The 24,521-nt window shown below is 36.8% G+C and overlaps 1 protein-coding gene across 3 annotated transcripts in view; it reads left to right on the forward strand.

Moving 5' to 3' along the window:
- Positions 1–24,521, forward strand: part of ANO10 (anoctamin 10) — a 119,478-nt gene that overhangs the window by 58,866 nt on the left and 36,091 nt on the right. For 2 of the 3 annotated variants that reach the window (XM_035549698.2, XM_035549699.2), the window contains exons 12-13: positions 21,050–21,166; positions 23,229–23,291. In XM_035549698.2, coding sequence (XP_035405591.1) covers positions 21,050–21,166; positions 23,229–23,252 — 141 coding nt within the window. In that variant the 3' untranslated portion in view covers positions 23,253–23,291. The remainder of the gene's footprint in view (positions 1–21,049; positions 21,167–23,228; positions 23,292–24,521) is intronic. The other variant, XM_035549697.2, reaches the window with a different exon arrangement.

Consider the following 24,521-nt stretch of genomic DNA (forward strand, 5'->3'; position numbering starts at 1 on the left):
AATTCTAGCTTCATTTCATTATGTGTGAAGATTTTGATTCTGCTACCAAAAATATCACTGCTGCATATAGATGTTTTTAATTTCAAGGGTCAGGTGTAAGATTAAACTTTCAGTAGTAGTTTGGGATTGCAGTAGAATATCAAATGCATTGTAAGGTTTGGAATTGTAAGTAGAATATCAAATGCATCAATTATATGGATGAGTATATGTGTATCAACATAGGGTGTTTTTATAGTTAGGAAATTAGTTGGTTTCGTTTCCTTTTTTTTTTTTTTTTTTTTTTAAATCCTTGAAATACAAAACTTCATAGAAATTGGACTGTAAAGTGTATGTGTCCTGCAAGGCAGTTATTTTGACGTGTGAGGGCTGAGGAGCAGAAGGTATAGTCTGAACTGAGAATTAAGCATTTCCCATCATTGAAGTGCCACTTAATCTCCTGAGTGCTGGCCAGGAGTGCCTGGACAGGTGACTTGTATTCAAATTGGTCAGTGCTTCTCTTCTTTTTAAAATAAAGATAAAAATAAAAACATGAAATGGAAGTGTTGCTAACAAAATAAATAAAATATTGTTTTGATTCACTGATACACAGAACATCACAAAAATTTTGTAAAAGAATACAAGTAAAAGTAAAGCAGCTAATGCAGTACAGATTCATTGATTTCAGAAGCTTCTGAGAGCAACTAAGATCCCTGTGTTACAGCACTATGACAATTTTTGGTTTTCCCATCAGTTGTTTGGTTACGGAGTTGTTGGGAATCTTTACTTTGGATGTTTAGAGCCTCATCTGTAGCTGGTAAATTTTGACCAGAGGACCTTCAGATGATGAACTCTGTTTTTCATCTTTCATGTTTAGTAGAAACTTTCTGAGTCATGAATATCTCTATCTATTGTGCTAGTTATAGCATTATTTACAGAGAATTGCAGCTGAACCATGAATTCAGCTTTAGACTAATGAAAAGAACCAGAGCTTTATAAGAATTAGAGCTTTTCCTTTTTCTGATTATTCCCCCCCCAGCCCCCCCTTTGTAATTTCTAGATTTTGGAGGGATGGCTCTTGATGTACTGTTGAAACTTGGCTGGGATATTAACTTTTGTGTGGCTTTGCTAACCTGTAGTTTTGTAAAATTGATCTAATGATGATGTAGTATCTGTCAAATGGAGGTTAGTCTTCAGCACGTGCTGGGGTGGAATGTTGACAGTTTAACTAGCCTGAGAGGAGCAGTGATTTATTTGTATGCTTCCAGAGATGGGAAGAAGACTTCTCAAGAGGGACAGGAGGCAAAGTTGGTAGTAGTATAGCAAATTAACATTTAGCAATGTTAATTTACTATAGTAGGCAACCTTAGGAGTCCAGGACTCTCATCTTTCTTGTTTGTTGTATTCTTCTTGGAAAGTGTCTGTCCCGTGAACTGGCTCACTGCCTGAGTTTCTTGAACTGAAAGGTAGAGTTAATGGTTGTTAAACGTACAAAGCAATAACATGCACATGCGGATGTGATGTAGCATGTGTGTGTGTTGTGAACTTCAGCTGTCATGATTTCTCACCCACTTTTGAGAAAGTTTTAAGATGGTCTGGTCTCTGCAAAATTCAGGTAAGCTCATTCATTTTATCCTAAATGACCAAAGGCTACTTTGTTTTCAGTAGGATGTCACCTTAGATTTTCCTTGAGCACATAGCTGCTTTTTTTTTTTTTTCCCATCCAGCAAAGACAAAGTCATGGAGTTTGAAGTGGCTTCTCACCATGTTACCTGGTTCTGACTTCTGTAATATTTTTTTTAAAGTGTTTGCTTTTGTGTGTGAGATTAAATCAGACCATAAATATATGCAATTGTTTAAATAAATAAAATAAAAATAAAAATCCTCCCTTCTTAGTTTTTCTGGAAGAGGGTGGAAATACCTTTGCTGCATTCCCCTTAGATTGGCAGAATTTAGATAGAAAGAAGTCCTTTAACCCAAAAGAAGTCTTAAACAGGAGGAATGACTCAACGTTAAAATGAGCAGTAGACAAAATGCTTTGTTCTCTAATACACAGTTGAATAACTGGAGCAACATGCACTCCTCCCTCCACCCCCCATTTGTTTGAAAGGGATGGAGGGAAGGGTTAGACAGTACATGTGTTAATGCTGTGGTATCCAGGTTACAATACGTTATTTTTAGCTGGGTTCAGAAGTTGCTTCACCGTCCTAATATGCTTTCTTTTGTTAAGATTTGTCGCTGCTGATGGTACGTACATGTTTAGCTTTATCGTTAAAGGAAATGTACCATATAAACAAGCAGCTCAAAGATTTTGTTATCCTTAAACACTTGCTGGGTCTGAACAACTACCTTGGAAATAATTCCAATGGTTGTGTTTAAATAATGAATTAATACTTGAAAAATTTTGCAAGTGAGAGCTTAAACTACATTTAGTGCAGAAGTAAAAGCCTAGAGCAATATATTTCTGCATATTGTGCATGTATGAGTTCGGAAAGCTCTTACTAGATTGTGTCCAGTAGAGAGAGTAGGCTTCTACCAAATTTTACATTTAACTTCTGTCTGGAAAAACTGGCTATCGTCAGGTTGTTTCTTGTTGACAGTAAAAATTTAATTGGTGCATTATTGTTATTCATTTCTTATTTGATAGATTTAATTGCACATCATATACTCATCAACATTTTCTTAAGTTTAACAACTAAGGAAACTTTTGAAGACATTAAAGCAAGCAATCTTGAAAATCTTAGGATCATCAGTAAATTTTAAAGTAAAAAAAATATATACATCTTTAAAAAAAACCACAACACAACAGCTTCATTAAAACACTTTTAAAAAACTTTATAAGCAACACAATAAATACAACATAATGCTGTACATTGCTATAGTTCTGGTAAACCAGAAGATCCATGTGTGTTAAATCTGGATAGTTGCAAACTGTATTTATATACACCTGAGTAGCTTATTTATTTTATTAGACTTGAGTGCTGTTTGTTCAATATCAGGTAGTTAAAGTGGATAAAATATTTTTGATAATAGAGTTTACATGTTAGAGGCTTCATGTGTACCCCGTTGTGACTTAAGACTGGAAAAAAGCTTTCATTTGCAATGTGGGAGCCTTCTAACTGGATCCCACAGGAAGGTTGTTATTAGCCATTCGTTTTGCACCATCTTTTATTCTTTCAAAAGAATCACAGTTATCTTTTTGGAATTACATCTCAGTGTGGGAAGAGCCTAGACTTACGGACTGGTATTTATTGTAGAGATTAGGATAGACAGAAAGGAATTTACTCATTAGAAGAGCGAGATGGTTCACTGAGCTCCTGTCTCATAGGAATCCTATCGCACTTGGGTAAAGCCGTGGTTTGATTCATGTGAGGCATGGTAAATAGTGTTATAGTTCCAGATTTTATCATTGCCTGATGATGTGCTCATACTCCTCTGAGACCTACTCGTGTGTAGACGAACTGAATATGCAGTCATAGCAAAGTTTAAAGTGGCTTTGCACTTTTTAAGGGAAAATTCATTCTGGATCCTATATCCTGGAAGCTGGCACTGAAGTCAGGTGGAGTTACTTGTATACGTCTGTGGTCCATGCAATGCTGTGGTTACATTTGATTTTCTTATGGTAGAGAAGGTAGATTTTAAAAATCTGTGTTGGGGACTGTGCATGTCTGAGAAGGTGCATGGCAGAGAAGATGAGATGTGTACTTACAAGCTTTATCTTTTTTTTTTTTGTGCCTGTAGTTGAAAACTTACATATTTTTATTAGTTTTAGTATTTTCATCATACTGAAAAAGGCATACTGAAGTCTTAAAGTAACTTTACTAGAATTCAAGTCTTCAAATATTTATTAAAATAAAAATTCTAATGTTTTTTTCTCTTATAATTCAGTGCAGAATTGTAGTTTTTTTTCTTTCCTTTGAACTTTCCTGAGCCATGAAATCTGTCTTTTCCTTTTTAAAAAAAATTCTCTCCAGCAACAAATTTTACATTGTATAGGGTATAAATAACTTTACAACATCGTATGAACTAGCTAGGAGCTCCATTTACAGAAGCAAATAATTTGTAATGTTTCTAAAAGTTATGGAAACAGTTGAGTAGGCAGAGCCTAGAATAAGTCTTAGCTTTGACTGTAAGACCCTTCTTCTTTTCTTTCTTCATCAAAGTATTTGTCCATCTAAGCACCTGACTGGAACTACTCAAAAAGGGATTTCCACTCAGTATTGATCTTTAATATAGACAATACTTATAGTTGTCATTATTAATTCTGTTCTTCTATATTTATTTTCATATTTTTAGATATTTCTGTTTGAGCTCAAATCCAGTATTCTCCTAACAGGGGTCCTTCTGTCATTTCATGTCAGTGTTCATGACCTTGGTGCTCATATCAGAAATTGAGCTGTGAGGGAGAGAGTGTGTCTGGCTGAAACACTTGCTTCTGAAACTATTTGGGTGAAAAAAAATAATGAAACATGTAAATGAAAGATACCCATTTAAAACTATTTTCCTGTGTAGTGAATGCTGTCTTTAATTTTTGATATGGAAATTAATGTACTTCTAAATTAATTCAAATTGTTACATTCAGCAAACAATAAGATGGCAATGTAGAAAGAATTTCATTTTACAGCTGGTTGTGTGTTCAGATTTTTATTTGCACAGAGTCGCTTGGAACACTAATTTTTTTTTAGTGGGATCTGCAGTATTAGGTAAGACAATAAGCATTACAGAAATAATTTAGTATTTCTGAAGTTATTGGTAAAACCTCAGGAGAACTCCTGGCCTCATTTAAAAGAGTGCAGTGGTATTGGCTTATTGACCTGAAGCACTTGAAATAACTGTCTTAAATGTCTCATGCAGAGGCTAGATTCTCCAGCTGAACTATCTGGGCACTGAAGTAATAATGTTATAGCTAATAATATACAAATGTTAAAAAAAAAAAGGGATAAAAACATCAGTCTCAAGAAATAGAAGAGTCCTAGAACTAAGGAATGTGACTAACACTGGCCTAATTGTACATCTGGGTTCTTGAAAAGATCAGGAGTTATCATGAAATGGGAAACTCAATGTTCAATGTTTTCATGTTCAATGTTTTAATGTAGGCTGCTCTTCTGGTTTGCTGCACAGCATTGGGGAAATCGATTAACCTCAATTCTGTTAGCAATAGAGTGGGGAGAAGAATGTAGCTCTTCTATAATGGATGATATGAATAGTTTATTTTATGATGCTAAGTGATGATACAACACTAATTGCTCTTCCAGTTTGAGATGGTGTACAACAACCTAGTAGATAATGAAGAAACTGGGATTTGAGATTACTGAAGCCTAATGAAGTTTAAAATGTTCATGTTTGACTTGTTGATGGAAAATACTAAAATAAAAATATCTGAACACATACTCAGTGGTTTCAGAATACTGCTTTAATCCCGAATTTCTTTCTCCATTGTTTAAAAATAGAATTAATTTATCACTTTACAAGCATTGGTCCTGCAAAGGTGAGCTTTTGTGTGTTTGCTCTCATGTAATTTAAGGAGTGAGTTTTCTTGGCCATATAACTGGGGGAACTACTCAATCAGGAAAACCAGGCTGGAAGAGTTTGCTGGTGTGGGGCTCACAGTAGTGTGATGCAACTTCCTTTTTCAGCAAGAAAAGGCAATTATTTCCTCAGCAACAAAGTAGCCTGCATAGCTGGGTAATGGTGAGGGGGATCCAGCGAGCCAAGTGGTGTATGTACATACTGGTCCCAATATGTATCTTGGGGAAGTGAATGAAGTCAGTAATTTTCCTGTACACGAACAAGGAATGTTTCATAACTTCATCCCAGATGCTTGGAAACGGTGCTTCATTCCTGAGTTTCATTTGAGGTGCATGTGCAAATGTTTGGGCTGTGCCAGAAGGTGAGCTAGGATCTTGGTTTACAAAGCCACGACCAACATTTTCAAAAATAACATATTCATTTAAAGACCTAATATTCATTTAAACGTATTCATATATATTCATTTAGACATATTCATTTAAAGATCTAAATTTCAGAGTTAACCACTGGTGTCCAGTTAGCATCACTCAAAAAGTGTCAGGAGTGGAAAGGCAGAATTGTAGGACACTTAGCCAAATGGAACCACGAGGTTACTGAGGGTACAGTGTTTCTGAATAATCTGTATGGCCTTTTGTTGCTGTTAACTAGCCTTTCATTCCTAAGAGAGGGTGGTTTACTGCCTGCCATGAGATACCGTCCCATATCTTATGACTTCACACTGTATTCAGAATCAAGTAACTCTTCTCTGGAGTTATTAGTGCATTCTGTTGTGCTGCCACTATTCAGTGTCTGATATCTTACCTTTTTTTCCTCTGTCATCTGGAGACTTCTCCAACTGTAAAGGATGCAATTAGCGTTTTTATGGAGAAAAAAAATAAATGTTTATTTTAGTGACTTTTTGTCTTTAGATTTAAAGTTGACTTTTTTCTTAGCAAATTTAGTTGTAGTGAGAAGGATGTCTGAGCTAGTAAAGATAGAGAGCTTTGTGTGATTTTATTTTTTCATTGGCTGAAGGTACAAAATATGAAGGAGTTTGTAATTTTATCCCCTGATAGTCCAGTGGTCACTAATCAGAATATAGTAATTTTAGAATGACTGAGCACATCAGAACATGTATGAAAACCTTCCCTAAGACATTCTCCAGTCCTATAGTCTCAACATTCTTCATCTGTATGAAAGTAGTTCACAAAGCTTCTTGTCTTCATGCAGCACAACACCCAGCCCTGCAGACTTAAGTATGCTTAGTGGGAAGGCTGCTGCTCTCAGATGGATTTTTTTTCCTGCACTGGGTGAATGCCCTGCTGACCATCTGCAATCAGCAAAGGCCATTTGCACTGTGTAAGTAGAGCTAGTGAACAAGGGAACCTAAGCCTACCCCATCATGACTGGTAACTGTATTGGTAATCATTCAAGGAAGAAAACAGAGCTAATCTTAAAAATGCTGTTGCTCTATTTTAAAACATTGCTTTTATGGTAGAGTATTGTGCTGTTGTAAATACATTCATATACAAGGGATTACTTGTCTTTGCAGGTTAATAATATCACTTCACTTCCAGTGACAGTGTCTAATGAGGCTTACTTTCAGAAAGTAAGCAGTTGCTTCCTATTTGTAGAAATTCCTATGGTAAGGTAAGAATTAGAACGTTTCAACCATTATACTTGTACTAATCCTAGATGCTAAGCTGTTAGTACCTGCTGGTTGGAATGGGCTGGGACATTGCTGTGTGGGGTGCAAATGAGTGGTCTTGTACATCAAACTTTTGGATTACACAGAGTGGCGCATTATTAGCCCAAAATTAGGGAATTACCAATGTGAATGGCTATGCTCTCACTCCAACATCAGGTATGGAAAATAGAGATGAGGGCTCCAGAGGAATAGCACCATAGGAATGTTGGCCCATAGAAAAAAGCATTACAGTGCATTTTTAAAGGCAACATGTTGAGAACTGGCTGTGCAAGTTCCAGATTGATGAGAGAAGCCCAGTTATTGATCCTATTGAGTATATCCTGTTGCTGAAAGCACACAAAAGATTTGCAGCAGCAAGTCCACCTAGAGATAACAAGTTTGACAGTATTCTAAAAGAATGAAGAAGGATTTATATTAAAAATAAAAGTCAGTTATATATATTTAAGCTTTAAAAAATAAATAAAAGGACAAAAAATTGAATAGGCCATGTGAAGCTAAGACTGCTGGCATGCTGGGGAATAAAAAGAAGGGAAAGAGAGAGAGACTTGAACTTCTAACCCAACCATGGACAAATGAAATTTGTGTCCCTCTAAAAGCAAAACATTTTCATAAAGGTTACCAGTCCTAACAACGAAGCGAGTCCTTAATGAGATCAAGGAGTCAAACCTCAGAACCGGGTAACAAAGTACCTCTGGTCAAGGTCACTGTATTGCGTTTGTATTGTGAAACTAACCTCCATTGTATGTCACAGAGAAAAAAAATGAGAGACCTTACTGTAATTACATTATTTCCTTTTAGAAAGCCTATTTTAGATTTTTCAAGCATGTTTGTATTCACTTCAGGTGATCAAATTTACAAAAAAAAAAAAAAGTCTCAGTTTACCAGCTTTCAAAGTCTTAGCGGTCATCTTTGAAGAATAATGATGCTAAAGACTGACATATATCTTCAGAAGAATCTGGAGTGCTTCTGGTCCCCAAATGTTTTTATTTTAAACCAAGTTACTTAATGTCTTCTTGTGTGTGTGAGAAGTCAGATAAAAATCAGTCAATATAAGATGGAAAAATGCAAAGTTACTTAAACCAAAAACATCCTCTCCCTCCAAGACAACAGGAGACAACCTGCAAACTTCTAAAAACCTGACCCAAGATAAAATATGGTGATATAGATGTGTAATGCGCTTAGTGATACAGTATGTGAAATATGTGAAAAAGACAGGTAATAATAATAAAAAAAAAAAAATTGCATTAACACTTAAAAACAGAAGTAGTACAGAGTTTGATGCTTCTGTAGTTTACGTTTGGCATCCTGCAAATTTTGAAGAGGCTCCGGATGCTTTTCAGGTTTGAGGTGACAGGGTAATATGCTTGTTCCCACTGAAAGTGAGCAAAACAGTATAACTTCACCCTGTATGTCTGCTGATTAATAAAAACATTGTTTCTGGCTTGAGAGGGCTAGGTATCTGTGATGCTAAAATGATTCATCATAGAAATTGATTTTAAATTGCTATTTATGGTGAAGACATCTTGTCTAACCCAGAACCATTCAGTACTATCAAAGAATGGTAATGTTCTTCTGAGTTGAAGGAAAAATATACTTTTTTTTTTTTCTTATAATACTTGTATGTCATGCTGGAAGGTCATACTTTTGAATATTGTTGAACTGAGAATTTTTTTTCCTGCTTATGTTTGATGCATGCTGATACTTCTCCCAGTAAAACTACTAGATGAGATGTAAGGAAAGAAGTGCCAAGTAGCAAAACTGATTTATGAGCCTGTTATCTGACGGGCGTTTAACCTTTTAGGATTTTGCGTGGCAATTTACTATGTTAGAAGATAATTCTTTAATCATTATGTCACAGAAAAGCCATACAACCTCAAGTACTGCCAGATCCCTCAGACTTTCCAGGACAAGTTCTTTTATTGTATTTTTTTAAACCTTCTGGAATATATGGGGAATATCTCTTTTATACAAAAGAATGTGTAAAGAACGCTTGATCAAGGAGATATGTATATACGTAAAAGTTCAGGATGAGAGGTTTTAGGGATTTCTTTCTCAAATAACAGCTCTGAAGAGACAATTTTGTTCATGTTTTGGCTGTCTGCTGTGGTATTAGTTTGTTTCTAGCAAAGATTCCCGTGACTGAGGGAGTCTTTAGATAAAAGATTTGAATTGAAGGGCTTCTTCAGTAATTTCACTTTTCTAAACATTTAGACTTTTTTAAGACAGGAGTTACGCAACTTTATCAGGAGCATCTATTTTTAGAGGTGCTGACCGGCAGCCCGCCCCAGGAGTCACCTTGTCACCTCAGGAGGCAGCAAGGCCTCGGGGCTGCTAAGCTGGCCCATGTTGCAGGTCGGGGCCAGCAGAGCTGCTGGAGCAGTGGGGAGCATCACAGCCAGTTCCACAGCACTCTCTGTTCCCAACAACAGCCTCACCCCTGTGCATCAGGCTCTCTCAGTCCTGTACATTTCCTCGCCTTCATCTTTCTCCACATGCTCCTCTCATTTTTTCAGAGGAACTCTCCTTAACCAAATTCAGCACAAAAATGAACGGCATTTTTGCTTCATCTAGAAGCTGACAGAAAGCCACTGTAAAATGCTTCTGGCATTTCCTTAACTCAAAGAAGAAAGAGAATCCCTTTACAGTCTGGTCATAAGGAAAATGAGTAAGCACAAGCAGGCCCCAGATTCAGGAAATAAATATTTGCTTTTCAGCATTCCATCTGCCCAGACCCAGGCCTGGTTCAGGACTCAAGGTCTGCAGGATGTGTGCTTCCATTGTGCCATCTTCCTGCCTTACAGCAGGGCCAAATCGCTGTGACTAGAAGTTACCCCTGTCATAGAGTCCTAGAATCATTTAGGTTGGAAAAGACCTCTAAGATCATCCTGTCCAGCCTTTAACCTAGGACAGCCAAGACAACCATTAAACCATATCTCTAAGCTCTACATCTATACTTCTACACAGGCTTCTCTAGTTCCCTAAATGAATGACTTTTGAAAGTGAGACAAACAGCTGTTTTCAGTACCATGTTACCCCTTTTAGTTATGACTAACAGACCGGTCACAGGTACAGATGGTTTCTTCCTTCAGTCCTTGGGCCCCTAAGATTGTGTGACAGCACTGACCAGCTCTGTTGAGATTCATCTCTGAAAAGTCTCAGCTTCCCACCTATCCCCGCTTGCACAGTACATTATAGTAACTCAAAAACCTGTTCAAGTTTTAGCACTGGTTCAAGATCTTGTCTGGCATCTCAGCATTGCCTATTTGACATGCTTGAGGCTTCTTTTGGAGCCACGTTCAGAATTCCTACTTAATTCATTTCAAATTGAACATGGCCTCCTCAGCTGAGATCGTTTCAGCCAGAGAATGAGTCAGCTTCGAGTTCTTAGCACATAGGAATAATCAGCTGTGATGTTTCATAGCAACAAAGTGATGCTGAGCCCTTGCTGTAAGTTGACTCCCAAATGGTCTTACAATTCTAATTGAAGCTGTAAGTACTGCTGCTTTTTTTTTTTTCTTTCAGCCTCCCTAGCTGTAGGGAGGTAAGAAGTTTGCTCACTGTATGTTGTCAGAGCTGTTACACCGATGAGATAAAACTTTGTTGGTTTTCTGTTCTAGCTGTAGTTTCACATGTCAAACTGTCAAATCTCAAAAACAAAACAAAACAATTAAGGGTTCCTTTAGAACTGAAGCAGTTCTGGAAGCATTTCATAGCCTGCTTTTATGGGAATGTATGAAGGCCTACAGCCGTGAGATAGGTGACCACTGGAAAAACTTGGTTGCACGAGTATGACTTACAAAAGCGATCTGCTTTAGCAGCAATGATTCATCTCAAAGCAGATTTGGCTCACAGCTAAAGGTTCTTTCTTTGTGAGCTTGAACAAACCAGGTATGTTTCCAAAAGTTCAAGCTGGTCAGCAGCTAAGGTTAAACTCAGGGCTGTGCTCTGCTGAATGGATCTGCTATGGCCATAAAAGTTGACTTGAGAGCTGCATGGCTGCCTTCCAGCAGCTTTGATAAAGGACTCTTTTATAGCTAGGGCAGGTACTGGTGGTTCAAAAGAAAGAAAATCTTTTGTAATTTTGTGAACACCCATTCACAGAACTGACAGATAAAGAGGGCTTGAGGACATAAAGGTTTGTTTTGTGTTTTTTTTTTTTTAAAGATACGGTTTTTATGCAAGCTTTTCAGGAGTTGGCAGCATATCCAAACACCTGCTGCAATGTTTAATTAAAACACTTCAGCTGAATGGAAAGCTTCTCTTCTGACCTTTATTGAAAAGCAAAAGGATTATTTAACTGCATTGTTCTAAAAAGGAAAAAAAACACACCAGAAACACAAAACCCCCAAACCTCTATTTTTTTTTCAGGAAAAATGTAAGTGATGAGTTTCCAATATGAAAATTGTTAATTTAATTTTTCCCTACAGAATACCATTGTTTCAGATTAGCTAGTTTTATTGTACACATTTCAATTAATTTGATTTCATTAAAGTTGCACAGGAATAGAGACTGTAATTAATCTGCAGCTTACTTTGTGATATATCACAATCCATTATTTTTATCTCATGACTCATGGCTATGACATTTTGTACATTATTTAGCATTGCATGATTCACCTTTTGGTCCAGATGAAAAAATGTGCTGTGTCCTGCTAAATTTACCTAGAGCTTCAAACTGAAGTAGAGTAAAATATGCCACTTAAAATAGGATGGAAACATAGAAGAAAGCTGTGAATTACATTAAAATTATTAGTCACTCAGTAAAAATGTGTTTGCAGTGTTGTTAAATACTCTGCTTTGCTTTAAATGTGTTTATTCAGATAAAATTCTTATCTTGGTGTTGTAAGCTGAACAGATTTTTTTCAGGAGGAAGAGTTTTCTTGTGAATCAGCTTTGAAAGCATCATAAGGCAGTTGTATGTAAAGCCAGGTACTTGTGGGAGAAATAAGGAAATGTCTGTAAATAAGAAGATATTAATTTAATCAGATAACTTACTATTCACAGTTAAAGGTAAAAACTTGAATGCACAACATCTCTGGAAAATAGCTGGCTGAGATAGCTCTCTTTTTTTTGTGCTACATACTCTCAAGGCAATTAACAATAGCATCAACTTCAATGTTTAAAATAATTTAAATTCCAATGTAGATGCAACATCAACTTTGCCTAGCATAAATTGAAGAAAAATGTCCAATTGAAAAGTCTGTTAATTGTCTCACGATATCCAGAGCCAGCCTGCTTTTTTGGGAAAACCATCTGTAAGGTTCATTAAATGCTGGGTTTACTTTCATATATGTATAGTTTGATAACTTTGAGCTTGTCCAAGACTCAGTTGGGAGATACCTGTCTGCTTTGGCTTGGACTAAGGCAAAGGAGATTTCAGGCAGGGGAAAAGAGTTTTCAAGGACGGTATTGCCTACAGCAGGTGAGTATTTCTGTTTAGCACTGAATTGACTTACAGTAGTTTTAAACCATTGGCGAAAGTAATGCTTCTTACCTCCTTATTGATCCCAGGTCATCTGCTTGTGCAGTGGATGATGAATTTGAGTCCCGACAAACAGAAATCCTTGGAATTCTGACTATAACTTGCATCTTTTTTTTTTTTTGTGGAGAAAAATGTATGGCTTAGAGGTAGAAAGAAGTATAAGTTTTATAGATCAATAGAAAATAGCGAACTTTTTTTTTTCTTTTCTTCCTCGATGTGGAACATTAGGACATTTTGACAATAAACTATACCTGTCAGAGTGGGAGCCTATATGTAATGCTAGCAATCAGCTAAGAGGCACTTCGTAAGGCTTGGTATTAATCATACTGTCAATTTCAATTCCATGGGCATCCTTCTTTCCACTTTTCGCTTAGAATTTATTTCAGAGCACGATCAAAGCTCTGCTGTTCATTACATTCAGCATTAGCTAATTTGGCTTTTGGCAACTCTTATCCCAGTTCCTATTAAACACTATCCATAAATTGAGATAAGGGTTGTGCCAAAACATTTGAGGATTATCAAATGGCAGCACAGAGATGGGTGTATTATCATACTGCTTTAAAGACTGTTGGGTTACTGTAAAATTAACCATTAGCAAATATTTAAAAGCTCTGAGACAAATTTACACCTACAGCATTTTTTCATGTCTTTGGAATTGATTCAGGATGAAACAAATGTGAGAAAAATCATGTATTAGAACATTTCTGCAAGGCTCATTTGTGTACTTCGTATTTTTATAGAGAGCTTTTAGGAAATAGTCTTGTAAGTATGCTGTATCGTATTTTGCATCACAGAATATGCTGTGTTTATGAAACGAGATTATTAGCATTTGAGCTTATGTACCTGTAAGTGTTTTTCCCAAGTTGCAGTCAGTTAGAAGCCTTTGTATAAGGGTGGTATCACAAAATCTTTTCTTTACAATCTTTTAGTTCTTTTAGTTCAGCAGGTGTTTCTAGAACCTGCTTAATGTTTAATTTCTAGTGATAGATCCAAAAATGGCAATGTGCAAGGCTTATGTATATAAATAAAATTCCCATTTTACCAGCCCTTACTCTTCTTTTTTCATGCTTCAGGGTCTTGGAGAAAACAAAACAAAACAAAAAAACAAAACAACAGATAAAGTGCTGAAAAATGCTTCTGAAAGTAGGCTTAACATTTTCAATGTAAAAGATCTATAAAAAGGCTGATCAGGTATGTAAATACTGAGAAGTAAGGAACTGGTGGCTTTATTGCAGCGTCAAATAAGTCAGTGAGAAAATTCCTATAGATTTCAGTGGCAGAGGAAAGGGCCAGATCTGCCTCCTCTTAAATGTTACTGCTGGAGAAAACTGTGGAGGATTGTTATGCATCTAAATCTTCTCAAAAAGACTTATACAACTGGTTACCACTTCAGTTCATTAGTTAGATGAAATATGATGTATAGCAGCTGTGGTTGAAAAGTTAGTAAGAAATAGTCTATAAATAAACAGGAAATCTGTTTTAAAAAGATGTAATTGGTAGAAAATATAATGGTGCCATAAGAGGAAAAAAAAATACCATGTCTATGCAACTGATTAGATTGCTTGTGCTTTTCAGCTTCGCTTATCACGTGCCTTGGTAGAATACACTTACTTAACAGGTTGCCACTGATTTATGTTGGAAGTTGTGTCTGGCTTAAATTCTTCCTAAGGCTTTCAGAGAGCAGGACCAAGTTTCAGCAGGCATACTGGATTGCTTTGTTTGCTTTCCAACAGGGCTCTCTTTTTAGAAAACAGGAAGTCCAAAAATACCCAAGGGCAGAAGGGACCATCCCTTGCTCACTAGCTCCCTCACCAAGGGATGACGCTTGAAATTTTACTTTTTTTTTTTTTTTTTTCATTTTTCTTCCTTTTTTTCCTGCTTTGTTTCACTTTTTGCTTTTGCTGTTACTTCCTGGAAACATGAATAGGGAAGGTTCCTTACAGATTATTTTTGAAACCTTTTATGTGGTCTTATCTGCTCAAGTCCCTTGCTGAGGAGCGCTGGTCTGGAATTGGCTTATTTTCAGTAATGATAGCTATGCAAAGTGACTGTAGTGTTTAGAATAAATTTGCTTCTTCTGAAAGAAACAAAATCAATAGTCTGGAGGCATAAGGCCAAGACTTGACTGGAAAAGGGTTGTGTATCATTGCTGCTAGAGGCCAGTGCTGCTGGTGTGTGTGTAACAGGAACAAAACAAAGCCTGGCTCCCATGATGGGTAGCTTAATACTTTTTACATGATTGAAATATGCCTCAAAGCTGAATATTATGCCTGGTGCCTTTTTCAGTGTAGATTTCTACTTATAGTGGATTGGTAATAAAAGCATAGAGGAGGATTTCTGCACTAATTAAAGCAGTTGGAGAAATGTAAATGTGTGGACGCTGCAAGCCAGCATTCGTCTCTTAAGACAGGTTAAATTATTACATGTCGCATTGTACCAGCCCCAGAAAAATGAAGTATGTGTAGTGATTCAGCTTCTGAATATTAAGACCCAGATTCAGCAAATGACTGTGTTATTTATTAATCTTCCAATTTTAAGCACGTGCTTAAATGTTTTTCTGAACATAAATGTATTTACAGATATGCTTAAAACTTAAACATAAGCTTAAATACTCTGTTGAGCAGGACTCGATTGCAGAAATGTGCTGGTACAGATGATAGAAGATGTCTGATCTAGTCTTACCTTTCTAATGTTCTGTCATAAATGTTGCTACCAGTTTTCCTCAGGCAGCCTTTGTGGTGTTTTGTCTTGTGCATGTGCTCATCAGGTAAGAGGAAGGAGGTGCCATTCTGTTACAAGTTATAAGCGGACCAGATGATGCCATCTCTGCTGAGGCCTTCTGACGTGTTGTTTAATAAGCTTCTGTCCAGCTGCATCCATCTCAGCTGCGTTGCAATGGGGCAGGCTGAAGCTCTCCCTGCAGGATGCTTGTTTCAGTTTGGAGTTTATGCATTTTTACACAAATGCCTTGTCCTCTTTAAGAAAGGAGAAAATGCATATATTTTAAAAATATATACAATATAGATTATTGTTGTGCTGAAAAGATGTGTTAAATCTGTGCTTTGAAGTGGCAGCGAGCAGGCTGACAAAAGGCTTACTCTGATCTCAAGAATGTGCTTTATGATGCTCCTAGGAGAAAACTGCCCAAACATGGCGAAGATCTAAGCTTCTCTCTTCTATCATTGTTTTATGTGCTATGTAGAGATTTAAAGGAGCCCAGCAGGTGTAAGTGCACGAAAATTTCACCTGTACTGAGTGTCTTCCAGATGAGAGCAGAGATGGATGTCACCGTGTTAGTACTAGAGTGGCAAGAGGCATTAAGTCTGAGGAAGGATGATTGCACTTTGTTCTTGGTGTTCCCCTTGAGTTTTGGCAGCAAGGAGGAGAAAGCTTACCGTCATGGAAGTGCAGGAGAGATGGGTTTGCTGGTTTGGAGATAAAAGGGATAGGTGGAGCATGCAGATTGTGACAGGCATTTGGATTGTACGTGTGTCCATGTGTATGTCTATGGGAGGAGAAGACAGTCTCAAACTGAATGGGAGAGGTGAAGAAATCTTGAAATAGGACAAACATGAAATAATAACTTCATTTTTTGTCATCCATACCTCCCAGGAATTTGAACATTTCTGTGGGTAAAACGAAATGTTGAAGGGAATTATCAGAGGGTTTTTTTCCCACTAAGATTCTGTGTACGCTTTATAAAAATTCCATAATAATATGGGATGTGAGGTTTTAAAGCAGGATTTATCAGAGTAGCAGAAGAAAGGCCTTTCTTAAAGTCCCTCAGCTGTGATAATTCTATTCTACCAGTGGGACTCTAATAAAGCTAGCTCGGACTAAAAGTGGGAAGGAAAGTTTGCTCATGCTTTCTTTTTATGTATATTGCAGAAATATTTTCTCATAAATTTGTTTTATTGCTGTCTATTAAAGACAATTTAATTTAATAGGACTTCCTGAGCTCCATGGAAATTTTTCTTTGCCTGTATTGCTCCCTTGACAGAATTATTTTTCACTTCCCTTCCTCATTTTTCCTGCTCTCAGAAGGATACAAGACTCTCAAAGCTAAACACTGTTGCCATAGAAAGAGGTAAATTTATTCTTTGTTCTCTTCCTAGTCTTTGATCTTGGCTTAGTTTAGTGTCAGCATACTGTGAACCAGAGTCCTAGCAAAAAATCTAATAATTTCCCTGCATTCTGCTCTGACAATAGCATGGTCCTGCAGTGATACTTTCCTTCATGTTTGCAAAGGCTTTTTGTATAGGATCATTCAGGTTGGAAAAGACCTCTAAGATCATCTAGTCCAACCTTTAACCCAGTACTGAAGTCCACCACTAAACCATGATACGAAGTTCTACGTTGTTTCTTGAAGACCTCCAGGGACGGTGACTCAACCGCCTCCCTGGGCAGCCTGTTCCAATGCCACACAACCCTTTCAGTAAAGAAATTTCTCCTAATATCCCACATAAACCTCCCCTGGCAAAGCTTGAGGACATTTCCTCTGGTCTTATCACTTGGCTCCTCGGAGAAGAGCACAATCCCCTCCTCGCTACAACCTCCTTTAAGATAATTGTAAAGTACAATGAGGTCTCCCCTGAGCCTTCTCTTCTCCAAGCTAAAAAACCCCAGCTACCTCAGCAGCTCTTCATAAGACTTGTTTTCTAGATCCTTCACCAGCTTCCTTGCCCTTCTTTGGACACGAAGTAGTTACATACCAGTAAAGAGAGTAGTAGCAAATACCAGTAGAGGACAGAGGCTCAAAGTGATGTACCGTTCTTATATGTTGGCTCTCATGTAGAGTTGCTTATCTCTGTAGAGTTGAGTAACCACAGGCCATCGTTTCATATTACATACTAGTTCTAGACTGGACTCTGTCCAGATTTCTGATTTTAATTGATTTTTTTGGGGGGTAAATATTAGATTGTAAAATAGGCTTTTCATACAAAATGGTTTTGAAGTCTTTCCCAGCTGACATTTGGCATGCACTTTATCGACTAACCAGCAACGAAGCTACTGCTTTTGTTCTTTTTTTCGCTTTTTTTTTCAGTTGAGTAGATTTTGACAGGAGTTGCTGCAGTCAGACTGCTGTAGAAATCAGATTAGCTGTTCAAAATTCCAGGAATTTAACCCTAATTTGCATTTTCTGTTTTAGAAGAGACGAGGTTGGGGACACTGCTCCAAAACACAGCTGCTGCTTCTCCTCCTGTCAGTAGCTGCGCAGAACAGAGCAGTTCCTCCAGCTCTCCAAGCACCTGGCACGAGACCACAGAGAGTTTGATGGCACCGAGTTTACCAAGGGGGGACTCGTTGCTGTTTCTCTCTGTGCCCCCTTGGCAGATTGCAAAACGGGAGGGGACTTTGCTGCTGGCATCAGGGAGCTTACAGCTTGTGTTAATGTTATCCCAGGTTTTGCTCACAGTGAAATAGTCCTCTTGAAATCGTTATGAGGGGCATGTTCGTGGAAACAACGCTGGGTTTTGATGGCTGCAGTTAGAACTAGTGGTTGTTTTTGTAACCTGCTTTAAACAAATGCCCAAACCAGCTCTGAAGAAATTTTAGTATTGGACAAATACATTTGCGCTAGTTGTGTAACAAATTTGGATAAGCTTACGTAGTTTCTTCTTGTAATATATTCATACTTGTGTTAATGTAACTTTATGCTATGAAGGAGAAATTTTTGTATATTCTGGCAACTTATACTGTACTTTTAAGACATTTATTTTTTGAAAACAGATGGTTCCTTTTCCTGGATCTGATATACAGAAATCATACTAAAACAACATTAAGAAATCCGTACAGAATATGAATGATAAAATGAATACAACTACACATCTCCTTACTTTTTTCTTCAGTTTCTCTTGAATAACTGTTTACATTTCCTTAGTCAAATGGCAATTCCAAAATAAAATATGAACTGTTAATAAGTTAGATATATTCTCTTTTAAAGAGGTTGTATGAGTCATGTGACCAACATTCATAATTTCTGCCAGTTGCCTTCCCAATTTTATTAATATTATTTCTAATTTGTAAATAAGAAAAGCAGGAGAGGCCTTGGGATTATTTTTCTTTTTCTTTTGAAAGATGTTAGCAAAGGATAGCTGTTGCTGTCATGCCTTTTTTTCAGGCTCACTAGGACTTAAGAGGTAGAATTGAACTGAGTTTGCTGCCTGTTACACACTAAGACATTCCGTTCAGTTCTGAGAACATTATAACTGGTAGAACTTTATTTTTGACAAAAGAACACAAAAAGGCCATTCTGATGCATAAACCAAAGCTCTCTAATACAGTCATCTAGTCTTTTTTTTTTTTTTTTAAACATCCACCTGTAGTTGATGCCTAGGAGAGAGAATGCCAGTAGGGCATAGGGCAAGCAAAAATAATGACTATTCCCCATCTATATTCTGTCCATCTAGCACTCTCTGGCATGAAGGCTTTCTGAATGGGAGGTTCTGCCCTCATGTTATTTGTGTTTTAAGGCTACCAGTTGTGCTAGCATGAAAACAGACTTCTGGCAAACAGTGTCAAAAGCAGTTTTCATTATGTGTGGGTACCAGGTCTGTTGACAAAACAAATGAAAAACCTTTGGAGTACTGCTTACTGGGCTTTGTTCAGGTGATAGGATGATAAAACTCTTCATTTGATAAAGCAATTAAAACACATTAGTCTCTTAAATCTTCTCTTTAAAAAAAAAAAGATATTTTTGGGGGTTAGCTGCAGCATTTTTGTTGGGACACCATTAAGTTGAGTGGGAAACGAAAACTTTTTTATGAGTAGGAGAACATTTTACTGTTGTCAGGACTTTTTTAATAATGTGGTGTTGCACATCGCTTTACACAGCAGACGTGTTAATCGCTTCATTAACCTCTTCATCTGTATTCAGGTTCTCATCGATGATGTTTTACTGTCACATTAAGTTTCAACCTTCCTCTCAGCTCTTTAAGCAAATTAGTATTCCTTGCACTATCAGTCTGTTTTCTGGATCTACTAACTTTTTTCTGTAATAGATTTTCAAAAATAATTTCATGTCTGGCTCTTCATTAATCTCTTTTTGTTCTCTTACTTTGTTCCTGCTATCTGATTTGTTATTGGAATTGACTTATTTAGAGTTTCACTACCACTGCTACTGGATCTGTAGTATTTTTGCTGCCTTCTTGCTCACCTAGTTCCAGAATCTTGGGGATTTTTGGTGCATCAAGATCACATAATTCAGCAAAATATATTTCAGAAAGAAGCAATAGTCTTTTCTATTTTATGAAAATTTGGGGTAATTTGATAATTAGCTCAGATATGCAATCTACATCTAGGTGTGTCTGAGTATCACCACCATGTCAGTGGAACCTAAGTCACTCTTAAAATTAAGCATGTATGTTATATGTTGCCTTATATTGCTCAGGATTTTCTCAACTAGGGGCAGGCTCCTGATTGCAAAAATGCATCATGCTGTTAGCTCAGCCATTGATAAAACAAGATTTAATCATTCTTGCTTAGGTAATAGTTACATTTAACATAAATGAAGAAACAGAACCATTGACTTGACAATTTGGCCCTTGTATTCAGTGAGGGGAGGGGAATGGTGCATGTCGAAATGAAATTTAAAGGCTGGTTGGGAAGCACTAGATTCAACAGAAATTCATATACATTTTCTCATAAATAATCTTATAAAATTTTGTGACAAATGCTGACTAATATGGCATCTTAATTTCAGAACGTTTGTCCATTTACTGGAAAGTTTCTGTTCATGACTTTGCCAAATACCAAATACTTTGCCAAATACTTCAAATACCAATTTGAAGATAGTATTAATTTATTGTGTTTTATAGTTATCTGATCCTTACTCAGGAGTGTTTTTAGATTTTAATAACTCTTTAAATGCAAAAATTCTGGGTTTGTTCAACATTTTTTTACAAAATGTTTCTATCATTTCTATTATGGCACATGCATGCACATGCATATACACGTTGTTATAAATGTATATAATTCTGTGTAATTATATATGGTTTTGATGTGTTTAAATGCTTATACATGACTATGTGCTAGATGCCATAATTCAGTTTCTATGCATGAATAAAATGTTTGAAAAGCTGTTTATCTGGAATCATAAACACAAATTTAAGTTGAAAAATAAGAGTACATAGTGAAAATGGGATTTTTATGAAAATAAACTAAATGATATATGTGTATATTCAAATTATGAATGACAGTAAATAGAAAAATATGGAGTAGCTGAGCCTAAATATAGTTATATTATGTTATCTGTGTACTTGTCACAAGAAATCATTGTTTTTATATCTATTGCTAACACTTGGAAAAAGTATTATACTGTTCTCTCCATGCTTCAAACTCTATTGAATAATATTTTTCTTTTTACTTTTTTTCCAGCACTTGCTGCTAGCAATAAAGTTTGTCATGGCATTTGTAATTCCTGATAAACCAAGAGATATCCAGATTAAACTGGCCAAGTTGGAATTTGAATCTCTAGAGGCTCTCAAACAACAGGTATGGGTAACTGACTTGTATTGCAGTGAAAGGTTTTGCTGGCCTAAAGGAAAAAATAAATTAGGAATATTTTGCTTTAGTTTTAAAGAATAAATACATAAATCCCCAGATGTCGAAATTCCTTTAACATTGTATAAAACATACCCTTTGTGTGCTCCAGGTGCAGCTGTGTAACTTCCTTTATTCTGCAGTGTTTGTGTATAACTGGCAATTTATTTTCTTAAACATCTACCATAGCTTCTTGTGACAAAGTGATCTCTTAATTCTGCACAAACCAAGTCGGCAAAGAACACGCTGCCTTTCCTAGTTAGACACACCCAAAGCCTCATGTGGTAGCAGAACATCACTATTGAGGTCAGCAATGTCTTCCATAATCAGCCATAACAAATAAAACCCAAATTGCAATTGAGTCTAATGCCTGATAGTTTTGTTTTGCCTTTCTCTAGTATTTTGGTGTGAAGTTACCAGGAGCTAGTTGTGGATCACATTTACTCTTTAGATGATATTAAAAGGAGCAGGGCTACAATTCAATTTTAGATGTTCCTTCTCTGTTTTCATTTTGTAAACAGGCAAAACTAGATCATCCACAAGAACCTTTAGCTCAAGTGAATACAGTCACCTTTGGTTAGAGCGTACCAACTGGAATATATGCAGAGTCTCTTTTAATAAGAAAATGTGTGTCAGCAGTTAGGACTTTGTCTCCTACCCTTGTATCTGTGCGTTCATTGAACTAATGTATGCCTGATCCCGAGTTCTTCAGTTCATCCAATAGTGAAAAGTTGGTCTGAATTTCAGTAAGAACCAGAAGCCTGCCAATTCTCTTCTAATACTTTCAGTCCTCTTGCAGGATTCAGGAAGAGCATTGACTCATTTTTAAGTGCCTTGGTAGGTACTTCAAACACGAGTATCTACCATCACCTTTTTACATTTCCTGTAATTGATAACTGTTATGTATTTCATAGAAATGTGAAGATTTGGGCTTTTCTTCTGTTGCCTGAATTTCAGTACAAAAATCCTGCATTTTAAAGTAATTTGTGGGCAGTGCAAAAAGGTACTGAACCATTTATTTTGGAAGCACACGTTCAGGTTCTTCCTCTTGTTACCGAGAGTCATCAAGGTAATCTAAAGCGTAAGTCTTTCTTTCAAGCAAAAACCAGCAACAAACAAAAAAGAATAGAAAAAGCTGTTTAAAAGAACAGGTATGGGGCAAATATCTGGGGCAAATGTTTTGTGGCATGATGTTACAGAGAAACTAGCTCACATACTTTTATGTAAGCGTGAATTACATCCCTCTTTTAATGCTATCCAGACATGCATACCATTGTGTTAAAAGTGATGTGTATTTCTTGGAAGTGTTGGGATGTAGCTATTAGAAAGGTATTAACAGTATCAGACTGTAAATCTCTAAGATGCTGAAATAGATTAAGATCCATATATAGTGTGTAGAGAGAAAATCTCTTAACACAGCTACTTTGAACAGTTGTATTGATTATGTTTGGGATCCTTAAGTTTAGGCAGTGCAAGCATTTGTGAAAAATGGCACAGTTAAAAAAAACAACCAAACAAAAAACCCCACAACATTCTGTATTGGAATGAGTGTCTACCATTTTGAAGTTCTCAAACTTTAGGTAAGAAGGGGTTTTAGGAAGTTCTGAAATGCTTCTTTTAAATATTTCTTTATGTAGTTTGTGTTGAGACTGTTGAAAGGGAGTGGACTGTTGAATAGGTTGTAATAATTTGATCTCTTTTGAAAATATGATACACTCAATGTATCATATTTTTGACTTAAGACAAAATACTTTAACTTTTCTGAATCCGAACTGGGGAATGTTTTACATCTGTGGACTTTGTTTCAGATTTCCCTTTTGTCCTTCAGGGCAAGACTTGTTAAACTTTTTTTTTTTTGTCTTTTTTTTGTGGGGTGGGGGCAGTAAATAAAGTTAATGGGAGCACATTAACAGAGGATTAAGGAGCACATGGTGAAAGATTGTTGGAAAAAGAGCAGAAGCAATGCTGTTCACAATACCTAAACTTCTGTCTTATTTTTTTTGTCACCTGGAAGGAAGCCTGGATGCTGGGCAACTAGAAATGGGTACTGTCTGCTACTGGGATGATGGGCCCTTTGGTGAGCATCATAATCCGTCATAAGGAAGTAGCTAACTCTAAAGTGGGGTGAGGTGCTTAAAACTCTTTTTCCTTTGCTTCATTGCTGTACTCGTCTCTGTCGCTACTATTTCTTGCAAGTGCAGAAGCATGCTGTGTTATTTGGTCTAAATCCTGTTTTAAGGAAGAGAGACCAAATGTAGGTGTGCCTGCAAGCAGCAAGGGAACGCTCAGCTAATTCTCATGTGGTTCAGGAATGACCATGTGTGTAGGTGAATCCCAGCGCTGTAAAACTAGTGTGACGACACTGCAGCTTTTCAGGGCAGTGTTCTAGTGACATTAAAAGCTACGTGGATAAGCATCTTGGTTTCTGGACACAGCTTGATGAATAGACAAAAGGGTCCAACTTCATGGTTGGAGATATGTCAGCAATCTGTCCTTACAAAAGACCAAGTTCCAGAAACACAAGTAAACCACACATTAAACAGCATATCTTGTATTTTGTGGGCTAGATTGCAGTAATGTTTTCAGGTACTATGAGATCTTCCCAATATTACTGTCTGCTGACGAAGACAAACATTAGAAGAAATAACTTCATTCTACACTGAAACTAGACCCAGGCAAACCAAATCAGAAACAAATTGAGGAAAAATAATTATTCATGCAGTTATATTCTGAGCATGAAATACTGAGAGAACTCCAACAGGTTTTATTATTGTTTTTCAGGAAAATGAAAGTTTTAAATAGTGGGGAATGGTGTATCTCTTCACAAAGTGCAGCTACCTAGACAGAATCAGTATTCTGAAAACAAAAGCTTATTGATATTTAAAAAAAAAAAAAAAGTTTTTAATGGTTCTTTTGCATTGAAAGTCTGAATTTTCTGAATTAGATAAAGATGCTTTTCCTTACAGCATCTCTTTCACTATCTCATCAGAATAAACACAGCACTGATAGCAACAATAAAAGTAGAAATAAATATTAGTAAAAGAGTTCACTTTATCAGAATAACTGTAGGGGAAAAAAGACAAACAGTGATTAAGCTTGAGCAGAAATGCAGGTGTGGAGGTTTTTGTTGTTGTTGTACCATGCATCCCTTCCCAGTTCCCTCTTTACCTCCAAGGGGAGCCAATCTATAAAAGTCCTGTCATCCCTGTGCTCTAGTTTCCTTCCTCAAGGTGTTCTAGCACTCAGTGGCCAGTGTCTTTTAACAGGAATACCTTTTCCTTCTGCTAAGTGAAGTCTTTGAGCACCC

This window comes from Cygnus atratus, chromosome 2 (assembly GCF_013377495.2).
Source record: "Cygnus atratus isolate AKBS03 ecotype Queensland, Australia chromosome 2, CAtr_DNAZoo_HiC_assembly, whole genome shotgun sequence".
Taxonomy (NCBI): Eukaryota; Metazoa; Chordata; class Aves; order Anseriformes; family Anatidae; genus Cygnus; species Cygnus atratus.